Source organism: Lutra lutra, chromosome 3 (assembly GCF_902655055.1).
Source record: "Lutra lutra chromosome 3, mLutLut1.2, whole genome shotgun sequence".
NCBI classification, from domain to species: Eukaryota; Metazoa; Chordata; class Mammalia; order Carnivora; family Mustelidae; genus Lutra; species Lutra lutra.
In genome coordinates, this window is record NC_062280.1 from 75,022,600 (window position 1) to 75,047,390 (window position 24,791).

Consider the following 24,791-nt stretch of genomic DNA (forward strand, 5'->3'; position numbering starts at 1 on the left):
TAATGGAGTTTGAAATATTTTAATTTTTCTCACCAAACGGATGCTCTGCAATTATTGGTGCTGATTCTAGAGGCTTGCTGACACCAAATCTGTTCTCCGAACTGACCCGGAAAGAATATTCCATGTATTTTGTGAGATGAGTGACTTTAATCTGAGTGCGCTTGACACTGGAATTGACAAGCTGCCAAGCTGTTGTACCCGATTCACGCTTTTCAACTATGTAATTGGTAATGTCAGTGCCTCCATCATCTTTAGGTTCAGCCCATGACAGGACACACGATTCAGCCGAGACAGATGAGACCTCAATGGGGCCAGTTACTGGGCCTGGCCTTCCAATGACCACAACTGTGATGGTAAATGTTTTAACACCAGCTGTATTTTCCAGGGTCAAGAAGTATCTTCCAGAGTCACCTCTCATGCTATCCTTTACAGACAGGGTGGTTCTGTCTTTTGTTGTTGTGATACTCACTCGATCTGTCTCCTTAAGTCTCATTTCTTCAAGCTTCCATGTTACTTTGGGAGCAGGACGACCAGTGATAGGGATATCAATGGTAAATGTGCTTCCTGCTTTGCAAGTTATGAGCTGATTAGTAATTCCAGTGAGATCAGCAGTGGGCTCAATTTGAGGCTCCTTGATGATGACGGAGGAGAAGGCTTCCCTGGGTTCGCTGTAGCCAGCATCATTCTTGGCCTTCACACGGAATTCGTATTCGGTGTTCTCAACCAGGCGCTCCACTGTGAAAGTCATCTGTTTGGTGCGACCAGCCTCGACCCAGAAGTCAGATCCCTTTTGTCTCATTTCGAGAAGGTAGCCAGTGATCCGGCTGCCTCCATCATGGTCGGGTTTAAGCCATGCTAAGACTGCCGACGATTTGCTCGTGTCAATGACATCAAGTCTCTTAGGTGGAGCGGGCTGTTCTGTGGCTACGATCGGTTCTGGCATTTCATAGGGTTCACCCACACCGTACTCATTTTCAGCAGAAACACGGAAATAGTATGGAACGCCTTCTGCCAGGTCACTGACCTTGAGGATCTGACGAGTGCATTTTTCACTGATAGCCTGCCAGCTACGACGACTTGCTTCTCGTTTTTCTACCACATAATGATGGATTCGGGCACCCCCGTCAAGGATAGGAGCATCCCACATCAGTGTAACAGATCCGCGGGTCACATCCTTGAAAGTGATTGGGCCAGGTGGGCCTGGAGTGTCTAGCACCTTTACAGTGAATGTGATTGACTTACTACCACTGTTGTTTTCTACGGTAAGGGTGTATTTTCCTGCATCATTTCTGTTGCAGTTTTCCACAGTGAGGGTGCTGAAGGAGTCTGTTGTGTGGATGTCAGCCCGAATGCTCAGGTTGGAGTCAGACTTGGTCCACACAGCCGTAGGAGTCGGTCTACCCTGGTAGGCAATGAAGAGGCGGATACTGGCCCCAGCTCTAACAATATGGGTCTGCTTGAAGTTTGCATCAATGTCTAACTCAGGAGCTGCTAATCGGTCAACTGCTTTAATTGCGCTGGTCACTTCGCTGCTCTCTCCTTTTCCGGCACCGTTGATAGCACTAACCCGGAATTTGTATTCTTCACCTGCTTGCAGATCAGTGACTGTGTATCTCGTTTTCACACACGCCTCTGCATTTACCTTTTGCCAGTCTCCTAAGTCAGCTTTGCACATTTCAATGATATATCCAATTATTTCCATGCCGCCATCGAACACTGGCTTAGACCATTCTAAGCTCACGGTTGTCTTGGACGTGTCAGTCACCTTGACCACAGTGGGAGCACTTGGTGGGCTGACCGGCTCTCGACATTTGATTAGTCTTGAGATTCCGCTTGCAGGTCCCACTCCTGCTGCGTTTTCAGCCATGACGTGGAATTCATACTCATTGCCCTCTATCAGACCAGTGACTTTGAATCTCGTCTCAGAGATTGGTCGTTTGCTGATCACTTTTACCCATCGTGTGCTTTTCTTTTCTCTCCTTTCAAGGATGTATTGTTGAATTTCGTTGCCACCATCTGATTCTGGCCTCGCCCATGTCAGGGTAATGCTATTGCCGGTTACATTACTAGGTTCTGGAGTGCCGGGGGCATCAGGAACAGCTGTAAAATTAAGACAAATTAGACATGTGGATTGGAAGTTAATCTTACGACATGGTACCCCTTAGAAAAAAACAGATACTTACTGTATTGTATTTGAGCAACTACTGGGTCAGAATCAAGCGGCCTCCCAACACCAAACTTGTTAACTGCAGAAACACGGAATTGGTATTCATTGCCATTTATTAGTTTCGTGGCAGTATAGCTGTGGGCCTGGCAGTTATCCTCAATTAGTGCCCAAGCAAGTCTGCTGGTTTCCCGTTTCTCAATGATGTAGTGAGTGACGGGAGCACAGCCGTCATTGACAGGAGCATCCCACCACAGGGTCATCTTCTCGCCAGTGATATTGGTGAATCTTATTGGCCCAACTACTTTTCCTGGTGTGTCTGTAAGAAAAGGTTCAAGAGTTAATTTTTCCTTGCCTCTTAAAGTGCAATCAGGCATGTCTATAAATTATAAATTATAAGTCCTATAAATTATAAGATTAAGAAGTCGTTTTAGAAGTACCTTGTACTTTCACCGTAATTTCTGCTTTTGAGGAGCCAGATGCATTTTTGGCTTCCACACAATATACACCACGATGTTCCCGGGTAGCATCTCTAACAAAAAGGCTGGTGGATCCTAGGACATCAGTTATTTCCATATTCATCTTCTTTTCAATTTCTACTCCATCTTTGAACCAAGTTACTCGAGGTACTGGCCGTCCCTGCACCAAAGCTTTAATTCTGAGGCTCTCTCCAGACTTAATAATGAGACCATCAAAGTACTCAGGGCCAAACTCTACAGTTGGTGGAACTATAAAAGATATAGAAATAATATGCGTTAGTTTGGCTAGATAAAAAGGTAAGCATGTTTTTCATTAGCACCATATCCTAGAGCCTGGAAGGGTAATGTTTATCCTGTGTTACCAAAGCCTTTTGTGAAAAGCAGGATTGAGAACTGAGAATCGAGATTATGGGGCAGAACATCTGCATGCTATGAAGTCATCCCCTTTTTATGTCTATCATGTTATTAATCTTGCATTGCCATTTGTAATTAGAAGATATTTATAGATCATTTACTTCTTAATGCTGCTGTATATTCAAACAAGTTCCTGTAGGTCATCAGCTGCACTCAAGCAAGGTGAGGACTGTACCACAGGGGTGTGCTATATTTTCGTAACTTCAGAAAAGCTGGACAGTTATTCCTGAGAGTGTTTTTGTTATAAAGGACTGGAATTACAAAACTCAAACCTCCTTCCCATTTGTATGCTATTTATATGGCAACAGAGTGAAACAGTAACCATGTTAAAAAGAATCGATGCTAATCAGTTAATTTTTTTTCCTTCTTTTTATCTGAAAGGTAGAAAATCTAATTCATCCACATAACAGCCTGGGAAATCTATATGAAAGGTGTTCCCGTTCCCCTGTTACAGACCGGGGCCAAAAGTAGCTTTAAAAAACGTGACTGCTCTTAAACATGTTTGGCGATCAGTTGGAAATGCTCACCATTTTCGTCTCTTGTCATGATTACACCAGAAGACTGTGAAGGCGGACTTATGGTCCCGACGGCATTTCTTGCGATTATTCTGAACTCGTATCGGTCCCCAGGACTAAGTCCTGTGACTGTGTACTGACATTCACTGACGTCAGTAAAGTTGCATCTGACCCAGCGATCGCTCCCTTGCCGTTTCTCAATACTGTAGGCCACAATCTTACTGCCCCCATCACGCAGGGGTGGGTTCCATTTAAGTGTGATGGTTTCCCGGGTGACATCAATGTAGTCAGGAGTGCCAGGAGGGTCTAAAAAAGTATGGAAATTAACTCTATCATTTCTGTAATCCATTTCTATCATTAATTCATTCACAGTGGAAGAAAAAAATAAATAAATCCCCCAAGCTAATTTTAATTTCATATTTTTTTGTAGCTAAGCTTTAAAAAGAACTTGAAATAATTAGACTGACCTAAAATCATTCCTTTTGCTTTACTTGACCAGCTCTCGAGAGTGGACAGAAGATAGGTGAAAGCAGATAAGTGGAAGAAAAGCAGTGTGTGTTTGTAGTAGGCTATTCAGTTGCCGAATTAGATATATTCCAGTAATACTTAGTTACTTACCTACTGGAGAAACAGCTAAAGTAAATTTGCTTGGGTCACTGGGCGAGCTTAGGCCAGCAGAATTTTCAGCATATACACGGAACTGGTAATCTAGGCCTTCCATGAGTCCGGTAACTCTATATTCTCTTCCAGATATAGGTGATGTATTAACTCTTTGCCAGAGGATGCTATTTCTTTCCTTCTTTTCAACATGGAATCCAGTAACTTCTGAACCACCATCATAAACTGGAGCATCCCAAGTTAGTGACATGCCATCAGAAGTCACGTTGTATACAACTGGCTTTCCTGGGGGGCCAGGAATCCTGAACTGATGTTTCGCCACAATAATGTTTGAGACAAGTGGCTCGCTGACTCCATATCTATTTTCCGCCCTAACCCTAAACTGGTATTCAGCATCTTTGACTAGATTAGGAACTTTGAAAGTTGTCCGGGCAACACTTGAACACACCATCTTCCAATTAGTTTGTGAAGTTTCCCGCTTCTCAATGCTGTAACAGGTAATTTCTCCTCCTCCGTCATCTTCAGGCACGTCCCAGGACATGATGACACTGTCAGCCTTGATTTCATCAAATCTAATGGGCCCTTTGGGCTTGGACGGTGGGCCAAGTGTGATGATTGTGATGGGATAGGAGTTTCTACAGACAGCATTATCGAGAATAAGGGTGTATTTCCCTCCGTTCTCTTTCTTGACGTTCTTGATACTCAAAGTAATTTTGTTTTCGGTTTTACTGAAACGAACATGCTCGCTTTCTTTCAGTGGCAAACCATCTTTCAGCCAACTGATAGATGGTTTGGGTTTTCCTTTATAAGGCAATTCGAGGTGCACATTATGCCCAATTCTCACAGCAATCTGTGCCCCAGGGATATCTGACAGGTCAACTTCAGGTGTAATCACAAGTTCTTTCACTGTAATTGGCCCAACAGTGACAGCATCACTCAGTCCTTTCTCATTTTTGGCAGATACTCTGAATTCCAGGACTGACTGTTCCTTAAGTTGGGTAACTTCAATTTCACAGGTCTTACTTGTGCCGGCATGTGACCATGTTTGTTCGCCTTTCCCTTTCCTTTCCACAACATATTCTGTGATGATGCTACCACCATCAAAGTCAGGCTTGGTCCAGCTCAGGGTGACAGATGTCTTTGTCGAGTCTTTCACTGACAAATCACGGATAGGAGCTGGGACTTCAGCAGCCTTCACTGGCTCTGTAGTTTCACAGGGCTCCCCAACTCCAATTTCATTTTCTGCAAGAACTCTGAAGAAGAATGGAGTTTTCTCTGACAAATCTGTTATCTTAAAGGTTGTACCGGTACATTTGTGTGACACTGAAGACCATGTTCTCTTGGTGGCATCCCTCTTTTCAATGACATAATTGATTATGGGAGATCCTCCGTCAATGAGAGGAGGATCCCAGAACAGAGTGACTGTGCCTCGAGAAACATGTTTCACCTGTAGTTTCTGGCAGGCGGCTGGCGTATCAAGCACTTTAACGCTCACAGTGGAAGACTTTGCTTGACCAACGCCATTTTCTATTGTGAGAATATATTTCCCTGTATCGTTGCGAGTGACTTGAGGAATGATGAGTAACGAAGATGAGTCAGTGTTCTGAATGTTGTATCTGGCATCACTGCTGAGATTCTTCTCATCTTTTCTCCATGTGACAGTAGGTGGAGGTCTGCCTTTGAAGGGAATCAACACTTGTACGTCTTCACCAGCTTTAGCTATAACAGAGGTTCTGAGAGCCACATCTAGGTCAATCTCTGGTTCCTCTGTAGACGTAAAATGGACATACATTTTGAATTTTAAAGCAAGAAAATGAATGATTTCCTAGATGCACTCTCATTAAAAAAAAAAAAAAACCAAACACAACCATACGAGTAGGTACATACCAAGTATATCTTTAGCTTGCACAGGTTCAGTCATTTCTATAGGTTCTCCTTGTCCAGCACAGTTTACAGCAGACACCTGGAAGTAGTAATTGACTCCAGGTGTCAGGTTCGATACCACATATTCTGTGGTTCTGACTTCTCCCTTGGTAGAGACAACAGTCCATTCCTCTTCCTCTCCTTGTCTCATCGCAACAACATATCCAGTAACAGCACTGCCTCCGTCATAGACGGGTTTACTCCAGCCAAGAGTGATGGAGGATTTGGTTGAATCTGCAATTCTTATCTTAGCTGGTGGGCCTGGAGGGTCTGGAATGACCAGAATTACATTTAGTGATTACACGGTCATGTACAATTTAGGGACATGAAGGAGCCACAGGTGAAGATGCTGCGTGGATGGGCACTTACCGATTGGATCGGCAGCTTTGTAGAAGTCAGATGGTTCAGAAAATGGACCCTGACCAGCGGCATTTACAGCACAAACTCGGTATTGGTAGTCAGTGTTTTCCGTTAGTCCGGTCACTTTCTCTCTGGTGTCACGGATAGTCTCCTTTAAGACTTTAAACCATGCTAGACTCTTCTTGTCTCTTTTCTCAAGGAAATAGCCGCTAACCTCACTGCCACCATCTGCAACTGGCCTGCTCCAGACAACAGTCATTGAATTCTTGGTAATCTTGGTTACCTCTGGTATGCCTGGAGGCCCAGGAGTAACTATTTAGAAAGGAAAAGGAAAAAATGAGTTTGAAGGATTGACATCACTGATAAATTCTACCTTTCATTCTTCAAATCCTATGCAAGAGTATTAGTTTCACTGACTGTCCTTTCCCTTGTGACAAAGATGATGGTGAGGGGAGATGGGAGACAAAACATTCTAAGAAAATCATTCTGAGAAAACATACAAGCTAGCAGAGTAATTCATTTGAAAAATTTCAAACATTCGATTTCAGTTTGCTGATGAACTCATGTCTCACCAAAGGCATTCTTTGCTACCACGGGGTCAGATTCCAGTGGATCCCCAATTCCATATTTGTTTACGGCTCGAACCCGGAAGATGTATTCATTTCCTTTGATAATTTTGGTGGTTGTTATGATGCACTCTTCCAAATTTTCAGACACCATAGACCACACTACGCGGCTTGTCTCACGTTTTTCCACGATGTAGTGAGTGATTTTTGCACCACCATCATCCACTGGAGGGCGCCAGAGAAGGGTTATTTTTTCAGCAGTGACCGTCTTAAATTCAATGGGACCACCTGGAGGTCCTGGTTTGTCTGTGAACGAAAGAATAACACAATATGTCAGTCAGTACTTTTAAAAAAGCTACTAATTTAAAATTGCTAAGTCCTAGGCAACCAAAATATGACTGGCCTATCAGCAGCACCTACCAAGGATCTGTACTCTGATGGTGGCCGAGGCTGAGCCCATGGCATTCCTTAGTTTTAGTTCATAGCTTCCACTATTCAGGCGACTTGCATCTTTGATGAGTATAGACGCAAGGTCGGTGGTATTTTCGACACACACCAGTGCATTGGTTTGTAACTCTTTATCATCTTTATACCACTCAATTGTAGGCTCAGGTTTGCCAGAAATGCCAGCTCTGAGCTTCACAGATGTACCTGCTCTGTATTTGACAACCTCTGTATATTCTAGAGGCAAATCAATTACAGGTCCACCTGTGGGAAAAACAGATGAGAAATATTTAAAAGATCACAAGGATGGAAAAAAATAATTGCAACGTCAAAGCAAGGTCATTGGCTTTTACTAAGTAATATCTAAGTATATAATAGTTCTAATTTTATTTACTTATTATTTTAAATATTTACATTTTAGAAGCCAGGCTTCTAGCCAGATGGGGAAGAAAGGTTGTGAGGAAGCTCTGTCCTTCGGTGACACTGTAGTAATCACACAGGCACTTTAGTGCCTTTGAAATGTATCTTAAAGTCTATCGGGTGTTTAATTTCAGGGACAGAATGGGATACGGTAGTGAGAACATCCTCGAAGAAGCTGCATTATACCTTTGGTCTCATCCTAGGTTCTCCTTTCTTTTCCTCGGACTATCTCCTATTCTAGTTTTCCTTTTGCAGTTCACTGACATCCAACTTTGGGTCGTTCAAGTCTGACTCTTGAAGTCTGAATTCTTTACTCACAGAGCTCTATATGTCACTGGACAGTTTTTCTGCCAGGCTGCTTAGAACTTTTGAGAAACAGAACTAATTTTGACTTGTTTCACAGTCTCACAACAGTGTCCACAAAGCCTGATTCATAAAGAGCAGCCCTGGGATTCTGAGCATGAGAACAGGAGCGGATACTTTTGCCGGGACACCAGAGAGACTCCTTGAACACGGGGAGCTTTTAGACAAGGTGTCACAGGATACCTAACCCTCAAGAAATTTTAATTTTGAAACTGCTATGAAGTTGAATGTGTTCCTGGTTTTCCAGAATGGCCAAGTATGTTTTTTTTTTTTTTGGAATGACAACAATGTAGAGAGAGTCCTGTTGTCTCTTTGAATTCCCACTCCACACTAATGAGCTTCTCCATGTTAGGGAAGTTACATAAGTGCTCTGAACCTTAGTTCCTGTTCTGTAGAATGGGCTAATGTTAGGGTTGTTAAATTAAGGGAGAGAATTCATGAAAAATACCCAGTAAATTTTAGCTACTGCTAATACTATTATTGTTAACGCCTCTGTTTAGTTTTTTGCTTATTTAAGGGGAATATTTTCTGTGCATTCAACCATGGTTTTAATTATTGACTCTGGTAGTTTAAAATAGAAAAGGGAAAGTAGCAACTCATACAAAGCATTCTAACAGGTTGAATTTGGAAGGGACTTTAGATATCCTGTTGTCCAAATCTCACATTTCACAGTTAAGAGAGCAGGAGATACTAAGGAATTCTCCTGAGACTCCCAGCTGTTGTATATACTTTCTTCTAAATATCTAATTAAGGTTCAGAGTAAAAGATATTCTATAGATCATGACTAGAAAAAGTATGGACAAACATTGAGTTAAATTGCTTTTGGGATTCAAAGTTCTAAAAATGCTTACCATAAGAATCAATGCACGTAATGGGGCCTACAACCTCGGACGGATTGCTGACTGAACCAACAGCATTCCTCGCAAAGACACGGAATTCATACTGGGAATTCTGTGTCAAGCCAGAGACGACGAATTGAGTCTCAATAACATTGGTGAAGCTGGCCTTGGTCCATCGGCCATCTGGGAGGTCTCGTCTCTCAACAATGTAGCCTGTAATCTTGCTTCCTCCATCAAAAGCTGGTTGTTGCCATGAGAGGCTGACAGAGTTCTTTGAAATATCGGTGATACGGACATTTCTTGGAGGCTCTGTGGTAAGAAGAGAAGGCAGGTCAGTGGAACTTGCATCAACATTATTTTGCTTTGCAGAAATAAGATTTGCATTTTTAAGTAGTCCGAATCCTCCTCCCCGTGAAAAATAACATACCACAGGCATCAATGGCTAGGACTGGTTCAGAAGGATGGCTGGGTTTTCCAATACCAGCAGCATTTTCTGCATATACTCTGAATTCATAAATAAGTCCAGCACTGATTGTTGTGACTTTGAAATGAGTTGTGCGGATGACCAACTTGTTGGCTTTTTGCCATAAAATACTGTTTCTGTCTTTCATTTCCAGGTGATAGCCTATAACTGGACTGCCTCCATTGGACACTGGTTCATGCCAGCCCACGGTGATGCTTTCTCGAGTAACATTAGTGACCCATGGTGTAGATGGCGGTCCAGGTGTTGCTACAGAAGAGAGAAATGCCTTAGGTTAATACAGACACTTAAAATATCTATGTAAGTAAAAACCTGGGATCTTTAAAAAGTCTACAACTTACTGTATGGTAGTTTGACAACCACACACGCTGAATCTATGTGATCACTGATGCCAAAGCGGTTTTCTGCCTTGATGCGGAATTGGTATTCTTCTCCTGTGGTCAGCTTCATGATTTTAATCGTGGTCCTTGCAACAGTTGTAGACACTTCAGTCCATACTGCTGTACTTGTCTCTCTCTTGAGTACGATGTAATTAGTAACTTGACTTCCGCCGTCATACTTTGGTGGCTCCCATCTGAGAGTCACGCTTTCTTCTGTTATATCGCTAATAACAACAGGGCCAGTTGGGGGACCAGGCCTGTCCAGTACAATGATGTTAATGAAAGCTTTGGTTGTTCCACTGGAGTTGGCAGCAGTGATCTCGTATCTTCCAGCATCAGTGGCAACACTTTCTTTGAGATTGATGGTCAGGTTCTCAGCAGTAACTTCAGTATTAAATCTCATGGTTGCCTTTAGGGGGACACCATCTCTTGATAAGGTCACTTTGGGCAGTGGTTTTCCAGAAATTGGAATGTCAACTTTGAGGTTTGAACCAGCTCTCACGTATACAGTATGACTTGGGAAATTCTTCATATCAATTTCGGGTGGTTCTGAAAAATAAGCGTACAGTAGATGAAGGTGAAAAAGAGTCTCTAAGAATGAAATCAACACAAACCACCTGAAATTTTGCTTCTACATAAAATTAGACATACCTAGTTGTTCCTTAATAAGAACAGGAAGCAGAAGCTCTCTTGGATCGCTCAGACCAGCTTGATTTTCAGCAGACACCCGGAAAAAGTATTCAGAATTCTCTCTCAGACCAGAAACAATGTGATGGGTTGACTTGACCACCGCACATCTAACCCAATTTTTCTGTCCCTTTTCTAGTGCTTCAACAACATAATGTACAATCCTGCTTCCACCATCGTGTTCTGGCTTCAGCCAGGTCAGGGAAACACTATCTCTGGATACACATGTTACTCCAAGTTTTTCCGGTGGGCTTGGTTTTTCTAAGAAAGTAAAACACCAGAAAAAAGGGATTATTACAACATTTTTTCCCCATGTGTTCTTTCTGCATTGTCAAAGAAAACTTTTAAATGAAGCCCACATTCTTCCTCTGATTTGAGTCTGTCTTACTTTTTATATAACTAGTTTGGGTTCTGAGCCAAGCGAAGCTTCCCCAAACTTTGTCATTACATGTCATAGTATGTGGTAGTATCCAAATTCCAAATTAAGTGTCAAGTGACTAGATTAAATGGTAAAATTTATCTCAAAATTATCATGGGTATGAAAGTGAGGAATAAGATGAACAATCTTCATAATACAATTTCTGCACACACGCCATATATATGTGCGGTCAAATTCAGTTATATTTAAATTCAACATATATGATCTACTTCCAGCTTTGTAAGTTTCCACATTTTTTAACCAACAAAGAACTTTCTCTATTAGAGATTTTATGTCATGCTACAGTATGAATTATTTGAGGTGTGAAGCAAAAGCATTTTAAATTAAGTGAGACTAATTAGAATGATTCACAGTATTCTAAGAAAATTAATATGGATATATATAAATGTTCTTTGTTCTTAAAACATACCTGTTATTTTTACTCCTTCCTTTGTTTCAGCTGGTACACCAACACCAAACTCATTCTCTCCAGATACTCGGAAGTAATAAATCGCCCCTTCTTGTAAGTTGGTGATTTTGTAGGAGAGGCGGTTACAGTTGTTGGTCACAGAGACCCATGCTTTCTTACTGGCCTCACGTTTTTCTATGTGGTAATTCTTCACTGGTGCTCCGCCATCATTTTCAGGAACATCCCAGGATAACACTGCAGACTCTTTGGTTATATCATGTACAGTGATATTGGTTGGAGGACCAGGAGAATCTAAAACTTTGACAACTAAGGTCAGTGAAGCAGCATTCACAATATTCTGAATTGTTAACATGTATTTTCCAGAATCATTTCTGTTGGCATTTTCGATAGTAAGTGACGTACGAGAGTCTGTGGAATCAATATAAGCTCTAGCACGGAGGTCACTGTCTGGCTTACTCCACATGACACTAGGTGCTGGTCTTCCCCGGAACGGTATGGTCATGGTAAAGGAGGTGCCGGCCTTGACAATCAAGGTCTTCTTCATTTCACTGTCAAGATCAAATACAGGTTCTTCTTCTCTTTCTTTTGCTACCTGGGGATCGGTACTATCGCTGGGATCACTAGCACCAACCTTATTGACAGATCTTACTCTGAAAACATACTCGGCTCCTGTTGTTAGTCCACCTATGGTATATTCTGTGCCTCTTAAGTTCTGAATGGCGGTCTCCCACTCAGTTTCATCAGATTTCTTATATTCTACAGTGTATCCTGTTACTGGGGCCCCACCATCAAACAAGGGCTTAACCCAGCTAATAGTTATGTTTGTCTTGCCTGAGTCCACAATTTTGGGTTTGGATGGAGGAGATGGCAAGAACACTGGATCTTCTGCCCGAATTAAGGGAGAGGTTTCACTTGGAAGGCTCAGGCCAGCAGCATTTTCTGCGTAAACCCGGTACTCATATTCACATCCTTCCCGAAGTCCGGTTGATTTCACTCTCAGGTCATAAACTGGTTTTTTGTTTACACGCACCCATCGTAGGCTGTTTTTCTCTCTCCTTTCAATTATATATCCAGAGATTTCACTGCCTCCGTCACTCTCCGGTCTTGACCAGCAAAGGGTCATGGACTCTTTGGTCACAGATGAAATTTCCAAAGATGTAGGTGGACTTGGAACAGTAAACGGATCTAGTGCCTTTACTGCCATGCTCTCCAGGGACTCACCAACACCATATTTATTAACACCCGTTACTCTAAAGATGTATTCGTTGCCTTTGAGTAACTTGGTTACTTTACAGGATGTTGTCCTTAATTCTCCTTCACATATTGTCCATGCGAGGCGGCTTGTTTCACGCTTTTCTACGATGTAATAGTCAATATCTGCACCACCATTTTCTTGGGGCGGTCCCCAGGAAAGCGAGCATTTCTCAGCTGTGAGGCCATTTATTTCAAGCGGTCCTGCTGGTGGGCCAGGCTTATCAAGTACCTTGCAGTTAACTGCCATAGACCGAGTTCCTGCAACGTTCTTCAGTGTTAGTATGTACTGCCCAGTGTCTCGTCGGATACAGTCTTTCACTGTTAATGATGTGCTATAGTCTGTGGAGACAATTTCTGTTCTTGCTCTTTCTTCAATTTCCACCCCATCCTTGGCCCAGGAGATCACTGGCACAGGTCGCCCTGCAATGTCTGCATTTATCTTAAGGACCTCTCCAGCTTTGACAACAACCACATCTCGGAACCTGACATCCATCATAATTCTTGGAGCCTCAACATCGTCTTTAACTGTAATCGGCCCAGTGGATTCAGATGGTTCACTAACTGAGTCAGCTGCATTCCTTGCAAAAACCCGGAATTCATAACGCTGATCTTCAGTAAGTTCAGTGACTTCAAAGTATGTTTCTTGTACGTTAGTAAAATTGCACTTCAGCCACCGGCCATCTGGTAGTTCTCTACGTTCGATAATGTATCCTGTTATCTTAGCGCCGCCATCATAATGTGGTTTAGACCATTTAAGTGACACTGATTTTCTGGTGATATTTGTGACTTCAGGTTGTCCAGGAGGGTCACAAGGGTCTCTTGCAGGGACTGGTTCACAAGACTTACTGCATTTACCAATTCCAGCAATGTTCTCAGCATATACACGATACTCATACATCAGTCCTTCATCAAGGCCCGAGACTTTCATTTGTGTATCAGCGATGAGGATTTTATTTGCTTTTGACCAAAGAATGCTGCTCCTTTCTTTATATTCAAGGTGATAGCCAATTACTCGACTTCCTCCATCATTAACAGGCACTTGCCAGCTTACAAGCATGGTAGATTTTGTGGCATGCACAACTTTAGGAGTACCAGGAGGACCTGGAGGGCTGAATGGATACTCTGCAACAACGGGTTTAGATTCACTGTAGGAGCTCTTGCCATAGCGGTTTTCTGCACAAACACGGAACTGATACTCACTTCCTGTTGTCAGACGAACTATTTTAATGGACGTTCTTGCAACTGCCTGTGAAACTATGTGCCATGCGGTAGAAGTGGTTTCTCTCTTTTCAACGATATAATTGCTAATTTGGCAGCCACCGTCATATTCTGGAGGATTCCAGGAAATTGTTATATTGTCACAACTAACCTCATCAATATGAACAGGTCCCGGAGGCCCTGGTTTGTCAAGGACAATTACAGTTATAGGAACTGTTATGGATCCAGCGCTGTTGGAAACACATAATTCATAAGTGCCAACATCTTCCCTGGAAGCCTCCTTGATAGATAGTGATGTTACAGTCTTTGAAGAAGAAATATTTACCCTTGTGGTTTCTTTAAGAATCTGACCATCCTTTTTCCAGCTTACAGTAGCTTGAGGTCTCCCTTTAAATGGAACATCAATCTTAAGTTGGTCTCTAGCCTTTACATTGAAAGTATTGAAAGGAAGCTCGACGGAGGGCTTTATTTCAATATCCCTTGCGATTACTGGCACTCCGAGTTGTCTCGGATCACTTCTTCCTTTTTCATTGACGGCAGATACCCTGAAGGTATACTCTTCTCCCATAGTTAAGCCAGATATAGTTGCTTCTAGAGTCTTAACTTGTGTGCAAGTGCTCCATTTTTCACTCCCTTTAGTCTGCATTTCAACTACGTAGCCAGTAATTTTGCTGCCACCATCACTTTCTGGCTTCTCCCACTTAATTGTAGCTGTGTTACGGGTCACATCAACAAGAGTCACTCTTCCGGGGGGGAGGGGTGGTTCAGAAACTTTAACGGGTTCCATGGTTTCAGCAGGCAAACCAATTCCATATTCATTGGAAGCCAAGACTCGGAAGTAGTAAGAACATCCTTCTTGTAGATTTTCAATTTTAAAAGAGTTCTTCGTGCAGTTGTTTGTAACAGTAGCATACGCTTTTCTTGTAGTTTCTCGTTTCTCAACAATGTAGTTTGTAATCTTAGCTCCACCATCAATAAGTGGTGGCTCCCAAGACAGCGTCACCGAGTCTTTCTTTACTTCTCTTACATTCAAATTCACAGGGGCACTTGGCGAGTCAAGAACTCTGACGTTAACGAAGGCTGTTTTGGAACCACTGTTATTTTCTAGTGTCAGATTATACCGACCACTATCAAATCTGGTAACGTTATCAATTACCAACATTGTGTAGGAGCTGGTCACCTCGATCTGGGCCCTCTCTGTGAGAGTGCCTTCGGCCTTTTCCCATTTAACTTCAGGTTCTGGTCGACCTTTGATTGTGACAAATAAGCGTAAAGTAGTACTTGCCCGCAGAACAACCACCTTTCTGAGATCAGCATCAAGTTCTATTTCTGGTGGCTCTAGCCTCTCTTTAGCAACAACTGAGCCAGGGATGGTTGCAGGTTCACCTACACCTTCAGAATTGATGGCACAAATGCGGAAGTTATACTCGGTATTTTCTTTAAGCTTGGTCACTGTGAACTGCTTTCCTTGTAATCCTGTCGGTGGAGTGCAGGTTGTCCATTCGTCAGCAGAGGCTTCTTTGACCTCCACCACATAGCCCTTAACAGGTGCACCACCATCATAAATTGGCTTATTCCATGCCAGGGAGACAGAAGATCTGGAAGTATCTGTCACCTTTGGATTACTTGGTGGACCTGGTGGATACAAGGCATCACATGCACGATAGAAAACTGACGGCTCGCTAGGTTCACCCACACCAGCTGCATTTTCGGCAGTGACTCTGAACTCATAGGAATGACCTTCGGTAAGGCCAGTTACTCTGAATCGGAGATCTGTTAGAGTTTTCTTGTTGCACTTGGTCCATCTAATGCCTTCCTTATCTCGTTTTTCAAGAATGTAGCCCTCAATTTCGGCACCTCCATCATCCACTGGGCGTGTCCATGTTACTACCATAGAATCTTTGGTGATTGCTGAGGCTTCAGGCGGTGAAGGAGGACCTGGTGGCTTATACGGATTACAGGCTATCACAGGCTCAGATTCCAAGGGCTCTCCAATTCCGTATTTATTCACAGCCATGACACGGAAAATGTACTCATTACCAGGAAGAAGTTTAGTGACTTTGTAGTTAAGGGCCTGTACCTCCGTTGAAACCTGGGTCCAGGAGAGTCTGCTTGTTTCTCTCTTTTCGATGATGTAATGTGAAATACTAGAGCCACCATCCTGTAAAGGTGGGTTCCATGCCAGGTAACATTTCTCAGCAGTAACTCCAGAAACCTTCAGAGGACCTTCAGGGGGCCCTGGCCTGTCGAGTACCTTTACAGTGATTGGTATGGACTTTGTACCACCGACATTGCTGAGTTTCAGAATATACTGTCCTCCATCAGTACGTATACAGTCTTTGACAACAAGAGTGGTCTTTTGAATAGTAGATTTAATTTCCATCCTAGCAGTTGTTTCTTCAAGCTCTTTGCCATCTTTTGACCAAACAATATCAGGTATAGGCTTGCCGCGGATATCAGCTTCGAGGACAAAATTCTCTCCTGCATGAACGATGATTACATCTTTGTATTTTGGATCCAGTGAGGCATTTGGTGCATCAATTTCATCTCTGGCAGTAATAGCACCAGTGCTTTCAGATGGTTCACTAAGGTTGCCAGCTGCATTTCTTGCAATTACTCTAAATTCATATCTTTGGTCTTCTACAAGTCCACTCACTGTAAATTCTGTTTCTAACACATTGGTAAAGCTGGCTTTCATCCAGCGGCCATCAGGTAGATCTTTCTTTTCTACAATATAACCTGTTATCTTGCTACCACCATCATAGGCAGGTTTCTTCCATTTCAGTGTAACGTTGTTTCTTGTAATAACAATGGCTTCAGGGCGACCGGGTGGGTCACATGGATCACGAGCAACAAAGCATTCTGAGACTTTGCTAGGCTTGCCAATGCCAACAATATTTTCAGCAGAAACTTTGAACTCATACTCAAGGCCTTCATCAAGGCCAGTTGTTTTGAATTTGGTGTCTTGAATAGGAGTCTTATTTAATTTCACCCATAAAATGCTGTTCTTTTCTTTCTGTTCAAGATGGTAGCCAATAACTTTGCTTCCTCCATCATGAACTGGCTCGTGCCACTGCACAATCATCTGATCTTTTGAAATGGATGTCACAAAAGGAGTTCCAGGTGGCCCAGGTTCTTTAAATGGATATTGTACAATAACTGGTTTAGAATCCAGAGGGGCGCTCTTTCCATACCTGTTTTCTGCAAAAATTCTAAACTGGTACTCTGTGCCTGTTTTCAGTTTGGTTATTTTAATTGTTGTTCTTGCAACTGTTGCTGATACCATCTGCCAAGTGGTGGTAGTTGTATCTCGCTTCTCTACAATGTAGTTGCTTATCTGGCAGCCACCAGTGTAGGCTGGAGGTTCCCAAGAGATAACCACAAAGTCTGCACTAATTTCATCAAACCGAACTGGTCCAACGGGAGGTCCGGGCTTTTCCAAAACAATGATGCTGAGATTTTCTGTTGCCGTACCTGCACTATTTGTTGCTGTTATAGTGTATTTTCCAAAGTCATCTTTGTTACTTTCTTTAATGTGCAGCATCGTTGAAGTGGCTGTTTCTTCAACATTTACTCTTGTTGTCTGTTTAAGAGGCTCACCGTCTTTGACCCATGAAACGTTAGGTCTCGGTCGTCCGATAACTGGAATTTCAATTTTAAGATCTTCTCCAGCTTGGACAGTATATGTGTTAAACGGTAACTTAAAGCTAGGCTGTATGGTCAAATCTTTGGCTATGACAGGAACACCAAGCACTCTTGGATCACTTTTTCCTTTCTCATTGTAAGCCTTGACACGGAACTGATATTCTTGTCCAGAACTCAAACCAGTAATCATGGCATTACAGACTTTGGATTCGGCCACAACACTCCATTTTTCTGTTCCTTTGGGCTGCATTTCAACAACATAACCCAAGACTCTGCTGCCGCCATCATGTTCAGGTTTCTCCCACATCAGCGATGCACTGGTCTGGGACACATCCGTGAGTGTCACTTTTCCTGGTGGGGAAGGAGGTTCAGCGGCTTTCACAGCATCAACGGTTTCCACTGGAACACCAACTCCAAATTCATTTTCAGCCATAACTCTAAAGTAATAAATGGCTCCTTCTGTAAGATTCTCAACTTTAAAGCTTGTTTTGTTGCATTTACTACTCACGTTAGCATATGCTTTTCTGGTTGACTCACGTTTGTCAATAACATAGTTCTTCACCTTTGAACCACCATCAATGATGGGTGGCTCCCATGCCAGCAGGACAGAATCTTTTTTCACTTCTTTGACTGCCAGATTCTGTGGTGGCCCTGGGGTGTCAAGAACTTTCACAGTTACAAAAGCAGACTTAGATCCGCTGCTGTTTTCCAGCTTGAGAATGTATTTTCCAGCATCATTTCTATCACAGTTATCTATTGATAGCTGGGTATAGTTTACTCCCTTTTCAATTTGGACCTTATCTGTGAATTCACCTTCCTCTCGAGACCAAGTGATCTCAGGTGTTGGGCGACCTTTGAATGGAATGTGAATTCTGGCAGATCCACCAGCCCTTACAACTATTCCTTTCCTTAATTCAGAGTCAAGGTCAAGTTCGGGTGCTTCAAGTTTATCTTCTGGTTTCACGGTACCGGGAACTGATGTAGCCTCACCTACGCCAACTTTATTGAGGGCAGAGACTCGTATTTTATACTCTTGGTGCTCAACGAGTTTTGAGATTTCAAATCGTGTGGCTTTCAGGCCAGTCTGTGGAGTAACTATTTGCCATTCTTCTTCATCTGCTTTACAGATTTCTACTACATATCCTACAATCTCACTGCCACCATCATAGATGGGCTTACCCCAGGCAAGTGTAATTGAATTTTTAGTGGTGTCTACAATGTGTGCGTTGGTGGGTGGGCCAGGTTTGAACACAGGATCACAAGCCTTATAGTAAACTGTAGCTGGACTTGGTTCCCCAACTCCAGCAGCATTTTCTGCAGAGACTCTGAATTCGTACTCATGATCTTCTGTTAATCCTGTTACTCTTAGACGCAAATCTGTAATGCGGCGTTTGTTACATTTTATCCACCTTATGCCACTTCTGTCTCTTTTCTCTACAATGTAACCAATAATCTCACTTCCACCATCACTCTCTGGACGGTTCCAACAGACAGTCATGGAGTCCTTGGCAATGTTGGTGACTTCCAAGCTTTTTGGTGGTCCAGGAAGCACAAACGGATTTTTCATTAGTACTGGTGCAGATTCCAAAGGCTCTCCAACACCGTATTTGTTGACAGCCATTATGCGGAAAATATATTCATTCCCTTCTAAGAGTTTGGTAACTTTCAGAGAATTGGTCACAACTTCTGAAGCAACAACAGTCCAGGCAAGTCGACTTGTTTCTCTCTTTTCAACAACATAATGAGAAATATCACTGCCACCATCTTGAAGTGGTGGAGACCATGTTAAAGTGCATTTTTCAGCAGTGACTCCAGTAACCTGGACTGGCCCTTCTGGAGGTCCTGGTCTATCCAACACTTTTACGTTTACTGGGAATGACTTGGAACCTGCAACATTGGAAGCTCTTAAAATATACTGTCCACCATCAATCCTAATGGCATCCTTTACAATAAGTAAAGCCTTGAAATCTGTGTTCTTTATTTCACATCTGGCAGACTCTTCAATTTCCTTATCTCCTCGTAACCACTCGATGGTTGGTAGGGGCTTTCCGTGGACATCAGCCTCAAGCCTGAACGTTTCTCCAGCATTCACCACAATTGTGTCTCTGAATTTTGGATCCATTGAAATTCTGGGAAGTTCGACCTCATCCCTGGCAGTTATTGGTCCGGTACTGTCAGAGGGTTTACTTATTGTACCAGCTGCATTCTTTGCAATGACTCTGAACTCATATCTTTGGTCTTCAGTAAGACCGGACACAGTAAATTGAGTTTCAATGACATTTGTAAAGCTGGCTTTCATCCAGCGACCCTCAGGCAAATCACGTTTCTCTACAATGTAACCTGTAATCATACTTCCACCATCATAAACAGGTTTGGTCCACTGTAAAGTGATCTCATTTCTTTTAACCATTATTGCTTCTGGCGTTCCTGGTGGGTCACAGGGATCTCTGGCTACATAGCATTCAGAATTCTTGCTTGCTTTACCTACACCAACAATATTTTCAGCATAAACTCTGAATTCATATTCAATGCCCTCTTCTAGATTGACTGCTTTAAACTGAGTGTCATGAATAATAGTTTTGTTGACTTTTGTCCACAAAATACTATTTCTTTCCTTTTTCTCGAGGTGGTAACCTATGACTGGGCTTCCACCATTATTGATTGGTTCATGCCACTGAACAACCATCGAGTCCTTGGAAATGGCTGTGACAAATGGGGTGCCTGGAGGGCCTGGTTCTTTGTAGGGATATTGAGCTACAATTGGATCAGACTCCAAGGCAAAGCTTTGTCCATATCTGTTTTCAGCAAATATTCTGAATTGGTATTCTGTACCAGTTTTCAGTTTGGTCACTTTCAGTGTGGTTCTGGCAACAGTAGCAGAAACAGTATCCCATACTGTGGTGGTTGTGTCTCTTTTCTGAACAATGTAGTTGGTGATCTGGCAGCCCCCTGTATATAATGGGGGATTCCAAGATAACGTAATACTTTCAGCACTGACTTCATCAAATTTAACAGGTCCTTTTGGAGGATCAGGTTTATCTAGAGTTATAATTTCAATGGATGCTGTTTTCTGACCTACAACGTTAGCCACTGTGATTCCATAATGTCCACCATCATCCTTATGAGTTTCTTTAATGCTGAGTACAGTGAGGTCACGTGAATCAGTAACATTGACTCTTGTGGTCTGCTTCAGTGGAAGACCATCTTTAGTCCAGGTAATGGTTGGCTTAGGACGTCCAGAAATTGGCACTTCTATTTTCAAATCTTGGCCGACCTGTACACTGTAATTGTTGAATGCAGGTCTTACATCTGGCTCAATGACCAGATCTTTGGCAACTATTGGAACTGCAAGTGACCTAGGATCACTTCTTCCCTTTTCATTTACAGCAACAACTCTAAAGAGATACTCTTCTCCCTGAGTTAGGTTAGTAATTACTGCTTCAAGGGACTTGACTCGAGCACACTCTGACCATTTCTCGCTGTGTTTAGCTTGCATTTCCACAATATACTGAATGATTTTACTGCCACCATCATGTTCCGGCTTTGTCCAACTCAAGGAGACACTGTTTCTGGTGACATCATCCACAGTTATTTTTCCTGGAGGTTGTGGGACTTCTGCAACCTTAATAGGATCAGCAGTGTGGGCAGGAAGGCCGATACCGTACTCGTTCTCAGCTGTGACTCTAAAGTAATAGCTGCTGCCTTCTTGGAGTTGATCAATTTTCCAAGAATTCTTATGGCAGTTTGTTACCACCGCAGCATATGATTTTCTTGTGGCCTCACGTTTCTCAACAATGTAATTTTTTATTTTGGATCCCCCATCCAACAGGGGAGGTTCCCATGCAATTGATACCGAGTCTTTAGTGATTTCTGTGACTTTCAGGTTAACAGGTGGACTTGGTGTGTCCAGGACTCTCACGGTAACAAAGGCAGACTTTGTTCCACTGCTGTTTTCTAATGTAAGAGTGTATTTTCCACTATCGTATCGGTTGACGTTGTCAAGAACAAGAGAGGTAAAACTGCTAGTGACATCAATTATAGCTGCATCTCGGATTTCACCATCCATCTTCCCCCATTTCACTTCTGGTGTAGGACGGCCTTTAATAGGAACAAAGAGCCTTAAGGAGCCACCGGCCCTTATATTTATAATTTTCCTCAGTTCTAGGTCAAGTTCAATGTCTGGTGCTTCTAATTTTTCTTCAACTACAACAGGTCCAGGGACATCAGCATGTTCTCCAACTCCAGCTTTATTAACAGCACAGATACGGAAATTGTATTCATGCTTTTCCAACAGCTTTTCTACTTCTATATTTGTTTTATGGATTCCAGTTGGTGGAGTGCACATGGTCCATTCACCAACACTCACGTCACATTTTTCAACAATGTAACCTTGGATTTCACAGCCACCATCATATATTGGTTTGCTCCAAGAAAGGAAGACAGAAGATCTGGTAATATCTGTGACTTTGGGGTTGTTTGGAGGTCCCGGTTTATAAATAGGATCACAAGCCTTTTGGTAAGCAGAAGGTGGGCTTGGTTCACTAAGTCCAGCAGCATTCTCGGCTGAGACTCTGAATTCATAATTGTGGTTTTCTAGGAGTCCAGTTACTCTCAAGCGCAGTTCCCCAATCAGGCGTTTGTGACATCTTGTCCATCTAATGCCCTCCTTATCCCGTTTTTCGAGAACATATCCAAGAATTTCACTGCCACCATCAGATGCTGGTCTTTCCCATACAACGATCATTGAGTCCTTGGTCACTGTTGTGATTTCTGGAGCCTTTGGTGCATCTGGCACTACGAATGGATTCTTGGCAATCACTGGCTCAGATTCAAGAGGTTCACCAACACCATATTTGTTGACAGCCATTATACGGAAGATATATTCATTGCCTTCGAGAAGCTTAGTAACCTTGCAGCTGAGAGTTTGCACATTGGCATCAACCAGAGTCCAAACTAAGCGGCTGGTTTCTCTCCTCTCCACAATATAATTTATGATGTCACTCCCACCATCCTGTAGTGGGGGTTTCCACGCTAGTGTGCATTTTTCTGCTGTCACTCCTGATATGAGAACAGGTCCCTCCGGTGGCCCTGGTCTATCAAGGACTTTGACATTCACAGTAACTGATCTCTCCCCTGCAACATTTTGGGCCTTCAGTATGTAATTTCCACTGTCGGTGCGTGCTGCATCCTTTACACTGAGACTGGTGGCAAAGTCAGTGCTCTTTATTTCTAATCGAGCTGTATTTGAAAGCTCCTGGTCACCTTTTACCCACTGAAGGGTCGGTATTGGTTTGCCATGAACATCTGCATCAATCTTGAATGACTCACCAGCATGAACCACAATTGTGTCTTTGTATTTTGGATCCATACTTATTCGTGGTGGCTCTACCTCATCTCTTGCTGTTATTGCTCCTGTGCTTTCTGAAGGCTCACTAAACACTCCTGCAGCATTTCGAGCTATAACCCGGAACTCATATCTATGATCTTCAACTAGGCCAGTTACTTCAAACTGAGTGTCAATGACGTTCGTAAAACTGGCTTTCATCCAGCGGCCCTCAGGCAGTTCTTTCTTCTCTACAATATAGCCAGTGATCTTGCTACCACCATCGTAAGTGGGTTTCTTCCACTGGAGAGTCACAGAATTTCGTGTGACAATAATCGCCTCTGGCCGCCCTGGTGGATCACAGGGGTCACGAGCCATGTAGCATTCTGACACTTTACTTGGCTTGCCGATGCCCACGATGTTCTCTGCAGAGACTCTAAACTCATATTCAATGCCTTCGTCGAGGCCAGTCGTTTTAAACTTGGTTTGAGGGATGGGTGTTTTATTCAACTTTACCCAGAGGATACTATTTCTTTCCTTGCGTTCCAGGTGATAGCCAATGACTTTGCTACCTCCATCACTAACTGGTTCATTCCAATGTACTTCCATGCTGTCCTTGGAGGAGAGCGTTACAAATGGTGTGCCAGGAGGACCAGGAACTTTGAAAGGATACTGGGCTATAACAGGTTCTGAATTGAGGTAGGTGCTCTTTCCATATCTGTTTTCAGCAGCAATCCTAAACTGATATTCATATCCAGTCTTTAGTCTGCAAGCCTTTATTGTTGTCCTTGCAACAGTCGCTGACACAATCTGCCAGGTGGTTGTGGAAGTGTCCCGTTTTTCTACAATGTAATTATTGATAGAACTCCCACCATCGTACTTAGGTGGGCCCCAGGAAAGAGTAATACTATCAGATGTCACTTCCTCCATTTTAACTGGTCCAGTTGGAGGCCCTGGTTTGTCAAGAACAATAATGTTCAGGGTTTCAGTAGCTTCACCAGCCGAGTTAGTCAGTTTAACTGTGTAATGTCCAACATCTTCTCGGCAGGCTTCCTTTATTGTCAGTAGTGAACTATTTTCTGTGCTCTCCGCATTTACTCTAGTTGTCTGCTTCAGTGGGACATCATCTTTATGCCAGGTGACAGCAGGTGTAGGACGTCCAATGAATGGAACGTCAACTTTTAGGTCTTCGCCGGCCAGTACAGTGAAAGTATTGAACAAGAGTTTGAAGGCTGGTGGAATGACAAGATCTTTGGCAATTACTGGCACACTCAGTTGTCTAGGATCGCTGATGCCCTTTTCATTCTGAGCCGAAACACGGAAAGAGTATTCTTCACCCTGAATTAATCCGGTTATGGTGGCTTCAGTGACTTTGACTGTGGCACACGTGGCCCATTTGTCACTACCCTTGCTCTGCATCTCAACGATGTAGCCTAGAATTCGGCTGCCTCCATCATGCTCCGGTTTTTCCCAAGAGAGGGACACGCTGTTTCTGGTGACATCCACCAAAGTTATTTTTCCTGGAGGAAGGGGTCGTTCTGATGCTTTCACAGACTCTGCAGTTTCAGCAGGCAGCCCAATGCCGTACTCATTTTCAGCAAGAACCCTGAAATAGTAACTACACCCTTCTTGAAGCTGGTCTACCTTCCAGGACGTCTTGTGGCAATTTGTTGCAACCGTTGAATATGCTTTTCTTGTTGATTCCCTCTTTTCAACAATATAGTTCTTTATTTTTGAACCTCCGTCAAGGAGAGGAGGCTCCCATGTCAGTGTGACCGATGACTTAGTGACCTCCTTTATCTTGAGATCCTGTGGAGGGCCTGGTGTATCTAGTACTCTAACATTGACAA

The 24,791-nt window shown here is 43.0% G+C and overlaps 1 protein-coding gene across 1 annotated transcript in view; it reads right to left on the reverse strand.

The window, feature by feature from the left end:
* Positions 1-24,791, reverse strand: part of TTN (titin) — a 274,867-nt gene that overhangs the window by 21,472 nt on the left and 228,604 nt on the right. Inside the window, 14 exon segments of the mRNA XM_047722299.1 lie at positions 34-2,100; positions 2,184-2,483; positions 2,605-2,892; positions 3,585-3,878; positions 4,191-5,957; positions 6,078-6,383; positions 6,483-6,785; positions 7,046-7,345; positions 7,460-7,747; positions 9,118-9,414; positions 9,533-9,835; positions 9,928-10,515; positions 10,618-10,914; positions 11,502-24,791. Coding sequence (XP_047578255.1) covers positions 34-2,100; positions 2,184-2,483; positions 2,605-2,892; positions 3,585-3,878; positions 4,191-5,957; positions 6,078-6,383; positions 6,483-6,785; positions 7,046-7,345; positions 7,460-7,747; positions 9,118-9,414; positions 9,533-9,835; positions 9,928-10,515; positions 10,618-10,914; positions 11,502-24,791 — 20,688 coding nt within the window.